The sequence below is a fragment of the Jaculus jaculus genome, chromosome 1 (genome assembly GCF_020740685.1).
Source record: "Jaculus jaculus isolate mJacJac1 chromosome 1, mJacJac1.mat.Y.cur, whole genome shotgun sequence".
Taxonomy (NCBI): Eukaryota; Metazoa; Chordata; class Mammalia; order Rodentia; family Dipodidae; genus Jaculus; species Jaculus jaculus.
The window spans coordinates 35,795,277-35,812,414 of record NC_059102.1 but is presented as its reverse complement, the minus strand read 5'-3'; the positions used below and the strand labels follow the sequence as shown (position 1 = coordinate 35,812,414).

The following is a 17,138-nucleotide window of genomic DNA, read 5'->3' as shown; positions in this document are numbered from 1 at the left end:
TGTGTTTTTTTGTGTGTCATGTGTATGCACATATGCATGCATGTTCACATGTGTCTGGATATACATGAGGAGGGTACACATGAGTAGATGCATTTATGTGCACATAGGAGTGGAGGCCCAAGTTCAACACTGGGAATTTATCATTTGCCCAACACATCTTATCTTTGAGACAGGGTCTCTCCCTGCACCCAGAGTGACTGATTCAGCTAGACTAACTATCCAGCAGGCCATGGGGTCCTCCTGTCTCTGCCTCCCCAGTGCTGGGATTACAGGTACATGCCACTATGCCAGGCTTTTACATGGGTGCTGGAGTTATCATGACTGGGGGACTAACTTTATGCTCACTGAGCCATCTCCCCAGCCTTATGTTGTGATTCCCTTAAACAAGACTCAGAACACTTGTTCTTTCCTCAGCTGAACAAAACTTCCTCTCTTCTTTCTACCTGGAGATGGCTCTTTATATTTATTTATATATTTGAGGAAGGCTCTCATTCTAGCCCAGGCTGATGTGGAACTCATTCTGTAGTCCCAGGCTGGCCTCAAACTCACAGTGATCTTCCTACTTCTTCAGCCTAGCTTAGCAATGGTTCTTCTTCTTTTTTGAGACAGAGAAAGAGAGAGAGAGAGAGAGAGAGAGAATTGGCAAACCAGGGCCTCCACCACTGTAATTGAACTCCAGACACTTGTGCCACCTAGTGAACATGTGTGATCTTACACTTGCCTCACTTTTGTGCATCTGGCTAATGTGGGATCTGGAGAGTTGAACATGGGTCCTTAGGCTTTGCAGCAAGAGCCTTAACTGCTAAGCCATCTCTCCAGCCCTTGGCAATTTTTTTTTAATCTGAGGTATATCTCACCTCAGCCTTCAATAGTCCTGGGCTCCCTTCTGTACTTTCCCAAGACTGTAGGCTCTTCTCTCAGGCTCCCCTTCCCCCTGAGTCACAGTCATTAATAATACCATGCATTGCAGTGGCTCATCTGTTTTCCAAACTGCACGGAGATCATGAACTGTCTCATTCCTCTGCATCTCTTAGGAACAAGACTCAGTAAAGATCCCTGGCATGAATGAAGGGAGGAAATGCTGAGGCTGTGCCAGCAAAACCAGAGACTGCATTCTGCAAACGTCAGTTCTGTCAAGGGACTTTGTACTGGGGACCTGAAAACAAAATAAGTAATGTCCAGACAATGTAGCAGGTGTGGCAAGCTCAGGGATGAGGTGCTGGTGAACTGAGCCGAGCCCTCACAAGTAGCAGCTTTTTTATAATAACAAGATGGGATCCAAGGAATTAAAATTGGGAAGAAGGAACTTGGGAGATTTCCCAGTGGTTAAAAGCACTTGTTCCACAAGTCTGCTAACCAGAGTTTATACCGATGCAAAAGTGGCAAACATATCTGTAATCCCAGAGGCAATGGGAGGCAGAGTCCAGAAAACAACAAGGCTTGTGGGCCAGCTACTTTGGTCTTCCTAGTGGCAAAATGAGAGAAACCCTGCCTCAAACAAGGCAGGAGTGGAGGAACATACTGAGGTTGTCCTCTGACCTCCACACATACACACACCATGGCACACACACTGTGGCCCCACCTTATCATGAATATACACAAATAAGTAAAAATTAAAATTGGGAAAAAAGGCCTGGAGAGATGGCTTAGTGGTTAAGCACTTGCATGTGAAGCCTAAGGACCCCGGTTCGAGGCTCAATTCCCCAGGACCCACATTAGCCAGATGCACAAGGGGGCGTACACATCTGGAGTTTGTTTGCAGTGGCTGGAGGCCCTGGTGCATCCATTCTCTCTCTGCCTCTTTCTCTCTCTCTCTGTCGCTCTCAAATAAATAAATAAAAATAAAAAATAAAAATAATTGGGAAAAAAGCAAAACTATACAGAAAGGATTAATCTTTAGCACAAGAGAATTCTCTAAGTGAGAAAAGACATTTTCTTCTCTTTTCCTTTCAGCCACAGATTGAGAGATGGCTCCAGTAGTAGAAAAATAAATTATGTGTGAATCCTAACCCTGAATGGCCTGTAGAGGAGACTGCACCCTTGCAGCTTCTGATGGGTGTGGAACATGCACTTAGAGGTGCTGCATTGCTTGGCAGTGAGAGAGAGCTGGGGCTGGGGAGATGACTCAGCAGTTAAAGGCACTTACCTGCAAAGCCTGTCGGCCTGGGTTTAATTCCTCAGTAACTACATAAAGTCTGATGCGCAAGGTAGTGCATGCATCTGGAGTTCCTTTGCAGCAGCAAGAGGCCCTGGCCTGCTCATACTCTCAGTGACTCTCTCCAAACAAACAAATAAATAAAAATATAAAAAATGAAGAGAGATGTTTTAATTAGTGGACTAGGTGGGAAACTGAGACTGAGCCCTGGGGACAGAGGACTCAGGAAAGCCAGCAAGCCTAGCAGCAGCTCATCAACTGGGTGCTACACCAGCCTCCTGAGTGTTCAGTAACATTTACTTTGCTGAATAATGCTGTTGGGTCAAGTGAGATCATTTTGGGACTCAGTGAGACCAAGAGTGCTGGGCATTGCTTGGTATGGAGCCACTGCATGCCAGCCTCAGGGGCCTCAGCATCCTCCTACATACCTAGAGAATGGTTGTAAAGTACAAATTATTTATAGTGCCCATGGATGGACAACAATGGATAAGGCCTTACAAGTCTAACCTAGCTGTCACTAGGAAACTACTGGATACCCTGGAAATGGTCCTTGGGATTTCTGCCTTTGCTATGGATCACCCAGCATTTCAGTCATTCTGACTGCTTTGTCAAGCACCCCCTACATGCCAAGCTCTGTGCTAGAGTCTGGAGACAGCGACCACCCAGCCAGAACCTGTCTCTGGATGCAGAGTGGACCAACGTGGACCTAAACCAGACTCGCAGAACCTAAGCATCTTGGACCTCGCTGCAGTATGTAAAATGGCACCAGTTTCCGGTAGGTTCTGATTCCTTTAATGCTGGCCTGGGGACAGCTTATTCCCGGAACAGATGGAGCCATTCAGAAGTGTTCTGAATGCACCTATACTTAAATATGTTCCAGATTCTAAAATAGAAGGGTGGCCATGGCATCTGACAGCAGCAACGGGCCTTTCTGCCGCACTGCGGGCTTCAGGCGGGCCCTCGGTGCTGCCGCTTGGTCGCTGTGTCTTTCCTCTTGGGTGTCCGCGACAGCACTTTCCCTCGGCTCCTTGGCCCTCCTCCGGGAACTCTCCGCACAGGGTACACTTGATCTGTGATTCTCTTAAGTTGGAAGTTAACCTACAAGGGAAAAGGCAGAAATCAAGAGGCCAGTTTCAACTCTTCCCCCCAAAGCTCCAGTTCTAAGAGACTCAGAGAAGTTCCTCAGTAACCGCCAGCATGGTAAGGTCCTATAGACTTAGGCAAGTATTCCCAGAAGAGTGGCACCAACTCACTGGAACACAAAAGGTGTGGCTCGACGAACTAAACATACGCTTGTTTCCTATGCGTTAGAAAAGACACATTTGCACCAGTACTGTTGCTCCAGATGGGAACAATGATTGATGGTGTCCTGATCTCGATCTCCTCCTTGCTGACTGTGAGTTGCAGGGGCCCTGCTCAGGCATGCCAGCCAGTGTCTCAGGCCTTTGGAATTCAAACTTCTGCCACATTGCTTGACACAGGGATAGGATAGGAGAGGTGACAGTTTGTTGCTTGGAAGTTAGACCCAAGTTTCTACAGGTATCAGTACATCCTTTCAAGGGTTATTATAAAATTTCCCACTCTCTAGGGCACACAGTTGGAAGATGCTTGTGACTGAGTGTGGGACATTTTGGGTGTGGGGCACTCTGGGTGGGGAGGTGCTGTAGAGGCCTCAAAGGCGGCACAAGGCGGGGGAGTGGCAGAGTGTACTAACCGCACTCCCCTGGGGCTTCTCTAGCTGTTCCACCCTTGGAACAGCTTGAGTCACTGAAGCAGCTGGGAGTTACAGACACACGGCTGGCCGCCCTAGAGGCCTTTCTGGGGGCTGCTTGTTTCCTGCCCCTTTCACAAAAAGCTCAAGCCAGCTTTTCTGCTAGCTCTCCAGAGAGGTGGGAGGGGCCACAGCCGACCGTATGGCACCATTTCCTATTTAGTAATACAGACATCTAGGAAAGGAAGAAAAAAGGCAACAAGGAGCGGGAGACAGAAGAAAGAAGTCACAACATATGGAAGGCTGTGGGGAAAAACAAAGAGAATGCTGGGCCCTAGGAGATACTTTAAAGCACCTTTGTGTTTATGTGTGTGCAGGGGGGATGTATGTGAGCATGTGCATGTGTATGCATGTATGTGTGTATGGAGGCCAGAGGTTGGGTATTTTCCTCAATTACACTCGTCTTTGAACCCAGAGCTCCCAGCTGATTAGACTAGTCTAGCCAGGCATCTTGTACAGGGGGTCCTGTCTCCACCTCCAGAACGCTGGTATTACAGACAGCTGCCACACCCATTTGGCATCTGCGTGAGTGCTGGGGATATGAACTTTGGTTCTTGTGCTTCCACGGCAAGCACTTGATCCACTGAGCTATCGTCCCAGAGCATATTTACTGTAACATGAAAATCCTTTAGTAAACAATTCTCTCTCTTTCTCTCTCTCTCTCTCTCTCTCTCTCTCTCTCTCTCTCTCTCACACACACACACACACACACATACCCTGCACCTAAGGTAGCTGTTTTAGAATACAAAAGAAAGTAGACTTTACTGTGATCATTAAACACATTCTTGCTATGTATCTGAAAATTATATACAAATGACAGATTTCCCCCTCTTTGAGTTATATTTGACATAATAAAGAGTTATGTTGGTTTATTTAAAGGACATGTGCAAAAGAAGTGAAACAGCATGCTACTCAAGAGAATAATGTGTAGTTGTTTGCATTTGGCCACGAATAGGCTTGAATGCAAAACTTATGTGGGCAGCTGCCTGCTAGCCATTTGATTTTCAGGTATTACAAGAAAGGAGGGAGAGAGAGTGGACAGGTTGGGAAATCAGGATCATCTACCCAGGTTGAGATGGAAGGGTTTGTTTTCTCTTCATTCATTTGTATGCACTGTGTAATATGCTGGAGATGGGACTAGAGGCCTGGGGGAAAAAGCAACGATCTGGAATTTCAGAGGAATTTTCAAAGTACTTAAAGAATGCCTCTTGGACTAGAGAAATGGCTCAGACCTGCAAAGCCTAATGACCTGAGTTCCATTCCCCAACATCCACATAAATCCAGATGCACAAAGTGGTGCATTATCTGTAGTTCATTTGCAGTGGCTGGAAACCCTGGCATGCCCATTCTCTTTCTCTGCTTACAAATAAAATATTAACAAAAGAATGCCTCTTTAGAAGCTGGGGAGATGGCCAAGCAGTTAAAGATGCTTGCTTACAAGACTTCAGGCCTGAGTTCAATTCCCCAGCACCCACATCAAGCATGACCCAAAGTGGAACACATGTCTGTGATCCCAATGCACCTATGCCACTGGGAGACAGAGCCGGGACTATTCAGAAGCTTGAGGGCCAGATGGACTGCTGCACATAGAGGCAAAACAATGAGACACCCTGTCTCAAAGAAGGTAGACGGGGAGGACCAGTACTCTGAGGTTGTCCTAAGACCTACACACACACACACACACACACACACACACACACACACACACACACACCACAAAGAAAAAAGGTGTCATGAGCACATACTGTGTGCATGCAGCATGAGGCACCTTAGAAGATAGCCCAAGAACCTGTCACAGGTTGGAATCCCACTCCCACCATTACTTGGGACAGTTCTGGAAAGCTCTCACTTAGTCACTGGTGCCTAGCAGCTATGCAGCCAGTGGCACTGAGGATGGCGTTTAAAAAGATGAGCTGCATATTCTTTCTCTCTCTCTCTCTGTCTCTCCCTGATTGCAAATAAATAAATAATAAATAAATAAGTAGGGCTAGAGGTATTGCTCAGCAGTTAAGGCACTTGTCTGCAAGGCCTAACAACCTGGGTTTGATTCCCCAGTACCCAGTTAAAGCCAGATGCACAAAGTGATGCATGTATCTAGAAGTGGTTTGCAGTAGCTAGAGGCCCTGGTGCACCCATTCTCTCTCTCTGTCTTTCTTCTCTGTCTCTCTCCACTTGTAAATAATAATAAATTTAAAAAAATAAAAAGATGAGCTCCTTGAATGCAACACACTGACAAGCAAGGGGAGACGGGTCTGCTCGGCTCTAGTGTAGAGAATGATCAGGACAGGGAAGGGTGGGGAGGCCTGGGAAAGTGGTAGATGCTCTTTTGGTGGCATCGCCTCTTCTTCCACATTTGAGAAATCTGAAGATTGGTGTCCTGGACATTTGCGCTCTGAGATTATTACCTAATTTGACCTAAAGCGATAAGATTCCTTCTGTAACTCAAAGGAGTCCTTTGCTTTTCCTCCTGTCTGTAATGGAGCACTGTGGAGAGTTGAGTGTTGGAGGAAGCTGGCTTGTGGTGGCTGCAAGTGGAAATGAGACTGGGGCTCGCAAGGCACCAGACGGTTTGCAGATCGCCACCTAGTGGTAATCCTTGCTTATGGCCTTGAAGAATGCAACCAGGGGCACCTGGGGAATCTCTGAGGGCCTTAAGATTTTCAAACTAAGGTTTGCAGATCATTTCCTGTGTGTCAGTTACTGTGCCAAACGCTGAACCTGCACTTTGTCTTTTCAATCTCTTGGAAGGAGGAAGTATTAGCATCAATTTACAGAAGAAGAAATTGAGGATGACCGAAACTATGTAATCCTTCCAAGGTCTGTGGGCAAATGAGGTGCATTTAAAACCAGTGCTTTGGGGCTGGGATGAAGGCTCAGCAGGTAAAGGTGCCTGCTTGCTAAAGTCTGGTGGCCTTGGTTCAGCTCTCCAGCACCCACATAGAGCCAGATGCACCGAGTGGCACACGCGCCTAGAGGTCAAGTTTGTCCACAATGGCAGGAGACCCTGATGTAGCCATGCTCACTCTCTGTCTGCCTCTTTCTCTCAAATAAATAAAAATATTGAAAACATAAATTAAACTGGTGCCTCTTTGCATGTATATGTGTGTGGGTACATGCATGTGTGTGAGTGCACACTCACACACATGTGTATGCATACATGTGGAGGCCAGACGTCGTCAGGGGTCTTTCTCAATCGCTCTCCACTGTATTTTTTTTGAGACAGGGTCATTCACTTATAAGGCTAGACTTGGTAGCCATCAAGTAGAGAATTCTCCTACTTCTACCTCTCCAGGACTGGGACTATAAGCATACATGTCTATTTAGGTGGCAGGGATCTGAACCCAGGTCCCCATGCTTGCAAGGCAAGTGCTTTCCTTGCGGAACCATCTCTCCCGCCTTCAAAGCAGTGAGCTTCATCATGATTCTGTGTTAAAGACACATGCAAAGAAAAGCCAGGACAAGGGCCAAGCAAGGGGCAGGCTAGCTGGAATCTGCAAAACTCGGCTGGACTCACCAGGGTGGGTTCTGCAGGCCCCACGGTCACGCTCACTGTTTCCGGGTTGAACCCTGGGGCTGTGGCTGTGACAGTGTAGGTTCCTGGAAGCAGCAGCCGGAAGTAATCCCCATCTTCACCTAAAAGTTGCAAGGACATAATTCAGTGAGCTGCCCGTGAAGCCTGCCCATATGGAAGGAGGCCTGACGCGGAGAGTGGGCTGCACACACTCAGTGTTTCTCGGCAGCATGATGAAGCCAAGGCACTTGTAAGGAGGCTCCTCGGCTGGAGTCGCTGTCAGAAAGTGGTTTCACTGTGCTCTGCCTCTAAGTACTGCGCTTCCTTCTAGATCCTGATTTTAACACAGTATAGGGTCACTAGGAAAAGAGAAGGTTGAAATGGTTCTTAATATTTTGCCAGATAAGGAAACTATTGAGACCTCTGATGTTTGAGAAAGCCACTGTGGAAAAATGGCATTTACCTAAAGGAACAAAGATGAGAACTATGTGGTTAACTTGTAAGCAGGCAGATGCTAGACAGAAGCAGAAACGTCTATGACAGAAATGGACTGCGTACGAAGCTGTGAGTGCTCACCCAGAGACTGAGTCAGGGTCACGGGAAGTCGGTACAGCTGAGCAGTGCACAACGCACACAGCCCTGGACTGGACAAGAGCAGTGTGTTACGCGTGAGAGTTAGACTAAGTGATCACGCAAAAGACTGGGCTTTGAAAAGATCTCTCCTCTCTCCTCTCCTCCCCCTCCCCTCTCCTCCTCCTCCTTCTTTCCTCCCTTCTTTTGTTCTTTTGAAGGGGTCTCATGTAGCCCAGTGTTGCAGTCGGGTTTTCATTGCTGGTAGAAATCATCCAACCAAGAGGAGCTTGTGGGAAAAAGAGGTGTTTTTTGTGTTTGTTTGTTTGTTTGTTTTTTTTTTTGGCTTACAGGCTCAAGGAGAAGCTCCACGATGGCAGGGGAAAACGATGGCATGAGCAGAGGGTGGACATCATAGCATAAGGTGGACAACAGCAACAGGAGAGTGGGCCGAACACTGGCATGGGGAAGCTGGTTGTAACACCCATAAGCCCGCCCCCAACAACACATTCCCTCCAGGAGGCATTAATTCCCAAATATCCATCAGCTGGGAACCTAGCATTCGGAACACCTAAGTTTATTGGGGACACCTGAATCAAACCACTACACCCAGGCTAGCCTCAAACACTAAATATCCACGTCCCAATCTGATCTCAAATTGACAATCATCCTCTCTGGGCCTCTTGAGTACTGGGGTTACAGGTGTGTGCCACATGACCAGTCACAGAATATTTTTATGTGTGTGTATACGCAGGTGTGTGTTCATGTGTGTGGATGGACATGTAGTGAAATGCCTAAGCTGGAAAAGAGGCTAAATGTCACCGTTACAGTCCTTCTCTTGTCTATCCCCTTTCATTTTAGCAGTGGGGCTCTTAATAGGCTCAAGCCTAGAAATAGACCCAACAAGCTTGTTTGTGGCAGTGGTTCCTGGATTCTTGGATGGTTTGAATATTAAATGACCCCTGTGGTGGTTTGATTCAGATGTCTCCCATAAACTTAGGTGTTCTGAATGCCAAGTTCCCAGCTGATGGAGATTTGGGAATTAATGCCTCCTGGAGGCAGTGTATTATTAGGGATGGGTGTTATAGCCAGTTTCCCCTTGCCAGTGTTTGGCACACTCTCCATTGCTATTGTCCGCCTTATGTGGGCCAGAGAGTGATGTCCACCCTCTGCTCATGCCATTGGTTTCCCCTGCCATGCCATCGTGAGCTTCTCCTTGAGCCTGTAAGCCAAAATAAACCTATTTTTCCCACAAGCTGCTCTGGGTTGGATGACTTCTACCAGCAATGTGGACATGACTGCAACAACCCCCATAGACTCAGATGTTTGACTAATCAACCCCCAGTTAGTAGTGCTGCTGGGAAGGTGTGTGTCCCTCAGGAGGTGGAGCCTTGCTGGAGGATATGTGTCACTGGGGCAGAGCCCCTGGGGTGCGGCAACCCAGCACTACCAGCTCTCGACCTCCACCCTGCTGCGGAGATGGCGGGACACTGGCTGTCTCCTCCTGCCATGCTCTCTCCACTGTGACCGACTCGCCTCTCAAAACATAAGCCAAAAATAAACCCTTTCCTTCTGTAATCCACTTCTAGTTGGAAGCAACAAGAACGTAACGGATAGACCTCTGATGAGAACTTGTATTACATCCATCTCTCCAGGTCCTTGTTCTCAGCAATTGTTCATGTCTGAATCAAAGACCTTCCACTTGAACATCTTGGCTGCTTAGCGCAGCTTTTAAATTGTTGTTCCCATGTCTAGCACCCTTCTTCCCTTTGATCCCCACCTCCAGTGTCCTTGACATCCTTGCTAGACTCACTGGCTTACAAACTGGTGTCCATTCTGGTGAAGGCTATGAGAAGAGAAAGCTCTGGCCGCCTACCTGAAGTGACATCATGATTAATTCCGGTGACAGAAATGACAGCCCCAGGGAGGTTGTTATAATTGTCATCAAGCACCACTCCCTTGATCCCCTGGTGGACCTGTAGGAGAAAGCAGCCAGGTGAGTTGGTTGGTACAATGTTTTGGAGGCTCAAGCCTTCCTCATGGGTTCTCACCTTCAACCTTCACACACACTAAGGCTATAGCCCTACAAGTGATTTCTCTGTGACTCCCCCAAGCCAATAACGTCTTCTCGGTAAAACAATCAAAGTGATCTGATTAGATACTCAGTCAAATCATGTCACCATTCTTCAAAGCCCGACTCAGCCACGGCTTAGGCCCCGTGCGGGGCTGTGTAGCTGCAGTCCTCAGCAGCAACCCTGTCTTGCGCCTGAGATCTGCCACACTTCCAGCCACATGGCTGTGCTCATCTTAAGGTCTTAAAGTTTTAATTATTTTTTTTCATGCTTGCATGTGTGGTACATGTATATATTTCTGAGGGTATACATGAGCACATGTGCATGTGTGTGCACATATGTGTGAAGGGCAGAGGACAACTCAGGTGTCATCTTCAAGTATGCTGTCCACCTCTGTTAAGTCAAGGTCTCCTATTGGCCTGGAGCTCACCAGTTAGGTTAGACTAGCTGGTCAGTGAGCCCTAGAAATCCTGTCTCTATCTCCCTGGCACTGGGATTGCAGGTACATGTGTGTCACCATGCTGGGCATCTGTACATGTGTTCTGTGTTCTGGGGACTGAACTTAGGTCTGATGTTCTCAAGGGAAGCACATTTTCAACTGAGATATTTCCCCAGGCCCTCTGAGTTCCATTTTAATTAAATGCTTTTTTTTTGAGGTAGGGTTTCACTTTAGCCCAGGTTGATCTGGAATTCACTATGTAGTCTCAGGGTGGCCTTGAACTCATCACAATCCTCCTACCTCTGCCTTCCAAATGCTGGGTTTAAAGGTGTATGCCACCACACTTGGCTAATTAAACATTTTGAATCGTTAAAAGCATGCATAATGTAAAATGTACCACCTTAACCATTTTAGTGCATACTCCAGTATTATTAAATATTGTACAATCAACAATGCAACTGCCGCCAGAACTCTTCTCATAAAGCAGAACTTGGTGCTTCAATAACGGCTCTCCATCTGTCATTCTCTCTATCCCATTTCTGCTCTCCCAGCCTGAGCCCCCATTCTGTATCACGTCTTTGTGATTCTGCCTGCCCCAAATATCTCATGTAGATGGAATCATACGGTATTTGTCTTTGGGTGATTGGATTGTTTTGCTTAATAGAATGTTCTCAGAGCTCACCCATACCGAGGCATGTGCCAGAACTTACTTTTTTTTGAAGGCTGAATAAAATTCCACAGTATTCATATACCTATGCATATACCACATTTAACTTATTTGTTTAATACCAGCAGATATTTGGGAGGCTTCTGGGTTTTTTTTTTTACTGTTGTGGAAAATGTTATGAACATGGGTATGCAAATATATCTTTGAGGATCTGATTCTAATTCTTTGGGGGTATACATCCAGAAATGGAACTGTTGGATCATACCATCATTTCAATTTGGTTTACTTTTGTGGTGCTGAGGACCCAATTTAGGGCCCTGCATGCCATTGAACTGAATTCCAGCCTATTTTTAAAAGTCTTTTATAGTTTATTTTTGTTTATTTATTAGAGAAAAGGAGAGAGAGGGCCTGGAGCCACTGTAAACAAACTCCAGACACAAGGGCCACATTGTGCATCTGGCTTATGTGTATCTGGGAAGTCGAACCTGGGTCCTTAGGCTTCGCAGGCAAGTGCCTTACTGCTATCTCTCCAGCCCGAGCCTGTTTTTCATCTTTGGCAAACTGCCATACTGTTTTCCACAGTAGATACACCATTCTCTGTTCCCATTATAGTGCTTAAAGATACAGGTTTCTCCACATCCTCCTGATACTTGTTTTCTGGTTTTTATTTTATTTGTTTGTTGACTTATTTATTTATGAGTGAGAGAGATAGAATGGGCACACCAGGGCCTCTAGCCACTGCAAACAAACTTCAGACACATATGCCACCTTGTGCATCTGGCTTTATGTGGGTACTGGAGAGTCAAACCCAGGTCTTTAGGCTTTGCAGGCAAGTGCCTTAACCACTGAGAAATCTCTCCAGATGCTGATTTTTTTGTTTTGTTTTTTACTCTAGCTCAGGCTGACCTGGAATTCACTATGTAGTCTCAGGATGGCCTCAAATTCATCGTAATCCTCCTTCCTACTTTTGCCTCCCGAGTGCTGGGATTAAAGACATGCGCCACCACGCCTGGCTTCAGATGCTGGTTTTTGATCATTCACTTTCTCTTTGGTTTCATTTCCCCAGTTCCAGCAACACTGGGCATCTTTCATCACTAAGTGTTGTGTGGATTTGAAGAGCCATGTCCTTGCTTTAGGTACTTCATGATTCTCTCAGCAACTTGGTATCTTTGCTATCTTGTTTTTGTTTTGTTTCATTAGGCAGAGTCTCACTCTAGCCCAAGCTGACCCGGAACTCACTCTGTAGCCCAGGCTGGCTAAATTTGGAATCTTTGTTTAAAAGCCACTTTCACTGTAAGCCTTTCTTCAGAGCCTTTCTCTTTTAACGTGTTATTAAATTTACTTTCTTATTTGGTTTACTGTCTGACAGTTCCATCTGGCTTGTTTGGAATAAAGCTTCTGGCAGACACTGGTACTCCATGTAAGGATCTCCTTGGGAAAAGTTCACTGTACAGTCAGAGCAAAAGTCAGCTCTGAGCCACAGAACCGCCGCCTGCCTTTGGAAACACTCCTTTTGCAAACAGACACATTGAAAAATGAGATTTTACCTGTTCTAAGAACTGGATCAGAGCTTCCCGATTACCCAGCCACTCCCGCTCTAATTCCTCTTCCCGGGGAAACTTGTTGCAACTCAGTTCCAGGGTGATCTCAAAACAATTGGTGTGAAGATAATTGAAGTCTTGCATTCCTAGGGAAAGAGACAGAGGGGGATTTATATAGCTAGGTCCCCACTTGTCATCCATCTTATCCCTTTTTGATCACAATTTCTCCATGGCCACCTTCACCACCTTCTAGTCTATCTTTTGACCTGCACTGATTTTTCTCTTTCATTACATCTTTCCCTAAGCTCTTACTACTGAGCACTTTCAGGATGCAGGTTTTCTGTTTGAACTACACTGTTCTACAGATCAGAAGAGCAAAGGAGTGAACATTTTGCTGTCACGTCCCTCACACTGAGAATACCATGGTAACATGAAGACAGTTTTTTTCTGGACACTTGACTCCTGAACAGGTTGATGGCATCGTGTTTTTTTTTCTTTACTAAATAAAGGTCTACATTGATATTTTTCATTATTCAACTATTTAGATGAATCAATTATTTTAATATGTTTATGATTATTGGCATGATATTTATATTTAATATTCAATTTAGGGCTAGAAAGATGGCTTAGTGCTTAAGGCGCTTGCCTGCAAAGTGTAAGTATCCATGTTCAACTCTCCAGATCCCACATAAGTCAGACACACAGGGCATGCAATGCACAAGGTTGCACATGTGCACAAGATAGCACATACATCTGGATTTTGAGTGCAGTAGCTGGAGGCCCTGGCACACGAATTCTCTCTCTCTCTCTCTCTCACATACACACACTCTCTCTCATAAAAAATGCCAAAAAAGAAATAGGAGGGCTGGAGAGATGGCTTAGCGGTTAAGTGCTAGGCTGTGAAGCCTAAGGACCCCGGTTCGAGGCTGGATTCCCCAGGACCTACGTTAGCCAGAGGCACAAGGGGGCGCATGTGTCTGGAGTTCATTTGCAGTGGCTGGAGGCCCTGGTGCACCCATTCTCTCTCTCTTTCTATTTCCTTTTCTCTCTGTGTCTGTTGCTCTCAAATAAATAAATAAAAATGAACAAACAAACAAACAAAAAAACATATGGCATCTCACAAGACCCCAAAGACCCAAAATAAGAAAAGCAAAAGCTGATATTAGAGGAGATTTCAAAGCTGCAGTAATTAAAGCAGTATGGTAAAGGCATGAAGACTGAAAAGTAGACCAACAGAATAGAAAATAGAGCTCAGAAACTTTTTAACAAGGGTGACAAAATCACTCAGTGTAGAAAGCGGACTTCAGTAAATGGTGCTTGGAAAACTGGATTTCCATACACATAAAAATAAAATAAAAACAGGGCTGGAGAGATGGCTCAAAAGTTAAGGTGCTTGCCTGCAAAGCCTGACAATCTGAGTTTGGTTCCAAGGAGAACCAAATGCACAAAGTGGCACATACATCTGGAGATCATTTGCAGAGGCTAGGGGCCCTGGAACACCCACTCTCTCTCTTTCCCTCTCCCCTTCTCTTGCTGCCAAGTGTGGTGGCACACATCTTTAATCTCAGTACTAAGAAGGCAGAGGTCGAGGACCACTGTGAGTTTGAGGCCAGCATGAGACTACACAGTGAATTCCAGGTCAGTTTGGGCTACAGCAAGACCTACTTCAAAATAAATAAATACATAAAATAATGGCCTAGGGCTTATCAGTTAAGGCACTTGCCAGCAAAGCCTACACCCCATGTTCGAGTCCCCAGATCCCACCTAAGCCAGATACACAAGAGGACACATGTGCAAGGTTGCACACGTGCACAAGGTGGTGCACACATCTGGAGTTCGATCGCAGTGGCTGGAGGCCCTGGGGTGCCAATTCTCTCTCTCTCTCTCATGAAAATAAAATAAAATAAAAACAAAGTTGTACTTGAGTCTGGTACTATGCACTAAGAATCTCAACACTCAGGTGGCGGAGGCAAGAGGATCACAAGTTCTAGGCCAGCCTGAGCTACAAAGCAATACTATCATAACAAATAAAGGGACAAAGACTTGAATATTAATTTCTTTGAAGAATCTATACATACAGCCTATAAAGATGCTCAACAGCATTGATCATTAGGGAAACCAAACAGCCAGAAGATACCAGCTTGCAGAATCCCACAGGCCAAGCACTTGTCCTGGATGATGGAACCTTGGGTTCCGTGTCTACCAGGCAAGTTGTTTGGGAAAGTCGGGTGCCGGCCACCAGCTTGGGGTGGTGATCCTTCCAGCACCACGGCCGCTCGCCGGGTCCTCGCCACGCCCACTGGGGGCGGAGCCAGGCTCGGTGCCCTTCCGCTCCGGAGGCAGAGCCTCTCTGTCTTGGCAGCGGATGCTCTTGTTATCCTTTCCTAAAGCATTACCTACCAGTTAAAGAAACTTTTCTGTCACTTTTTGCCACGTTATCTTTCTCTTGTCCCTTGAGTATCATTTACTTAATTACTGCTTATTTATTTAGCCCAGTGATCAGCTCCTCATCTCCCTGGTTTGGTTTCCAGGAACAAATCCAGAGATCCCTGACAGTATCTGGGGTCAGAATAAAATCATAGTACCTACTCACTAACTCATAATTTTGTCAGGCTTTTATTCATTATTCCTGAGGTTGCCCTTTTGATATTCAGGGTGGTGGTTATTGTAGCTTACATGTTTAAGATAATACTGGATTCTTCTAGGACTTTTTTTTTTTTCGAGGTAGCATCTCACTCTGGTCCAGGCTGACCTGAAATTAACTATGTAATCTCAGGGTGGCCTCGAGCTCTCAGCGATCCTCCTACCTCTGCCTCCCAAAAGCTGGGATTAAAGGCGTGCACCACCATGCCTGGCTTCTTCTAGGGCGTTTTTAAAAAATAAAAACATGCTAGTAAACTATGCTGGGGCCAGGGAGATGGTTTAGTGGTTAAAGGTGATTGCTTGCAAAGCCTGCCGTCCTCTGGTTCAATTCCCCAGCCACCCAAATAAAGCCAGAGGAGCATTTATTTGCGGTGTCAAGAGACCCTGGCACCACCTTCCCCCCCCATACACAGTGCAAATAAATAAATGACAAATTTAAAAACTTTGCTGTCAAAGTTTGAGCTCATTTTGAGCCCATTTTCCTCTAGTTCTGTAATAAAATACTTTTTTGTAAATGAAAAAAAAAAAAAAAAGATACCAGGTGGTACCTATTAGGATGACTGCTTCTGTTACAAAAAAAAAAACCAAACCAAAACAACAACAACAAAAAAAAACAGAGACAAGAACAAAGAAAATTACTGCAGAGTGAAGTAATACAGAGTAATTGCCAGGCCATCCAGGGCTACCCAGCAAGGCCCTGTCTCAAAAAGGGTAGGGGTGAGGGGGATGGCGGCTGGAGAGATGGTTCAATGGTTAAGGCACTTGCCTGCAAAGCCTAATGACCTGGGTTTGATCCCCAGAACCCACAGATGCAGAGTGGCACGTGTATCTGGAGTTTCTTTGCAGTAGCTACAGGCCCTGGCATATCCATGCTCATTCTCATTCTCTCTCTCTCTTTCTCTCTAGTGGCATGGTGGTACATGCCTTTAATCCTAGCACTAGGGAGGCTGAGGTAGGCAGATGGCTGTGAGTTTGAGGCCAGCCTGAGTCTAATTCCTGGTCAGCCTGGTCTAGATCAAGACCCTACCACAAACAAACAGTTGGAAATGTCACTCAGTTGGCTACAGTTGGCTTAGAAGGCTTGCCTGGCATGCATGAAGCCCTAGTTTAAATATTCAGAACTCAGGAGGTAAACACAGGAGGATCAGAAGTTCAAGATTATTTTCAGCTACATAGCGAGTTTGTAGCCAGCCTGGGATACATGAGACCCTGGAGAAAGAGGGAGAGAGGGAGAGAAACAGAGAGGGGGGATAAAAAGAAGAGGAGGGAGAAGGGGAGGAGGAAGAGGAGAAAGAAAAGAAGAAGAGGAGGGAGAAGAAAAAAGCAGTAGTGCATGAGGCTGGGGAGCTAGCTTAGTTGATAAAGTGCTTGCCTTGCAAGTATGATGACCTGAGTTCAATTCTCCAGAACCTATGAAAAATTTTGCAGTACAGTAACACACATTTGTAATCCCAGAAATGAGGTGGCAGAGACAAGTGGATCTCTGGGGTTTAGTGGCCAGTCAGTCTAGCCAAACTGGTGAATTTGAGGCCAGAGACCCGATCTAAAAAAAAAAAAAAAAAAAAAAAGGTTGATAGCATAGTTGAGGAATGTCATCTTATACTGTCCTCTGACCTCCACGCATATACACACACATGTGCAAACACATTGTGTGATCTGACTCAGATGTTTCTCACAAACTCCAGTGTTTTGAATGTTGGTCCCCAGTTGGTGGCTATTTGGGAGGTGCAGTCTTACTGAAGGTGTGTTGTTGGAAACAGGCTCAGGGG

At 45.9% G+C, this 17,138-nt stretch overlaps 1 protein-coding gene across 1 annotated transcript in view; it reads right to left on the bottom strand.

Moving 5' to 3' along the window:
- Window positions 1-2,931: 2,931 nt before the first annotated feature.
- The window catches only part of Cpn1 (carboxypeptidase N subunit 1), a 34,691-nt gene continuing 20,484 nt past the window's right edge, over window positions 2,932-17,138 (bottom strand). Inside the window, exons 6-9 of the mRNA XM_004669875.2 lie at window positions 12,733-12,872; window positions 9,884-9,983; window positions 7,441-7,559; window positions 2,932-3,253 (exon numbers count right to left, since the gene is read on the bottom strand). Of these exons, the coding sequence (XP_004669932.2) occupies window positions 3,104-3,253; window positions 7,441-7,559; window positions 9,884-9,983; window positions 12,733-12,872 (509 nt within the window). The 3' untranslated portion in view covers window positions 2,932-3,103. The remainder of the gene's footprint in view (window positions 3,254-7,440; window positions 7,560-9,883; window positions 9,984-12,732; window positions 12,873-17,138) is intronic.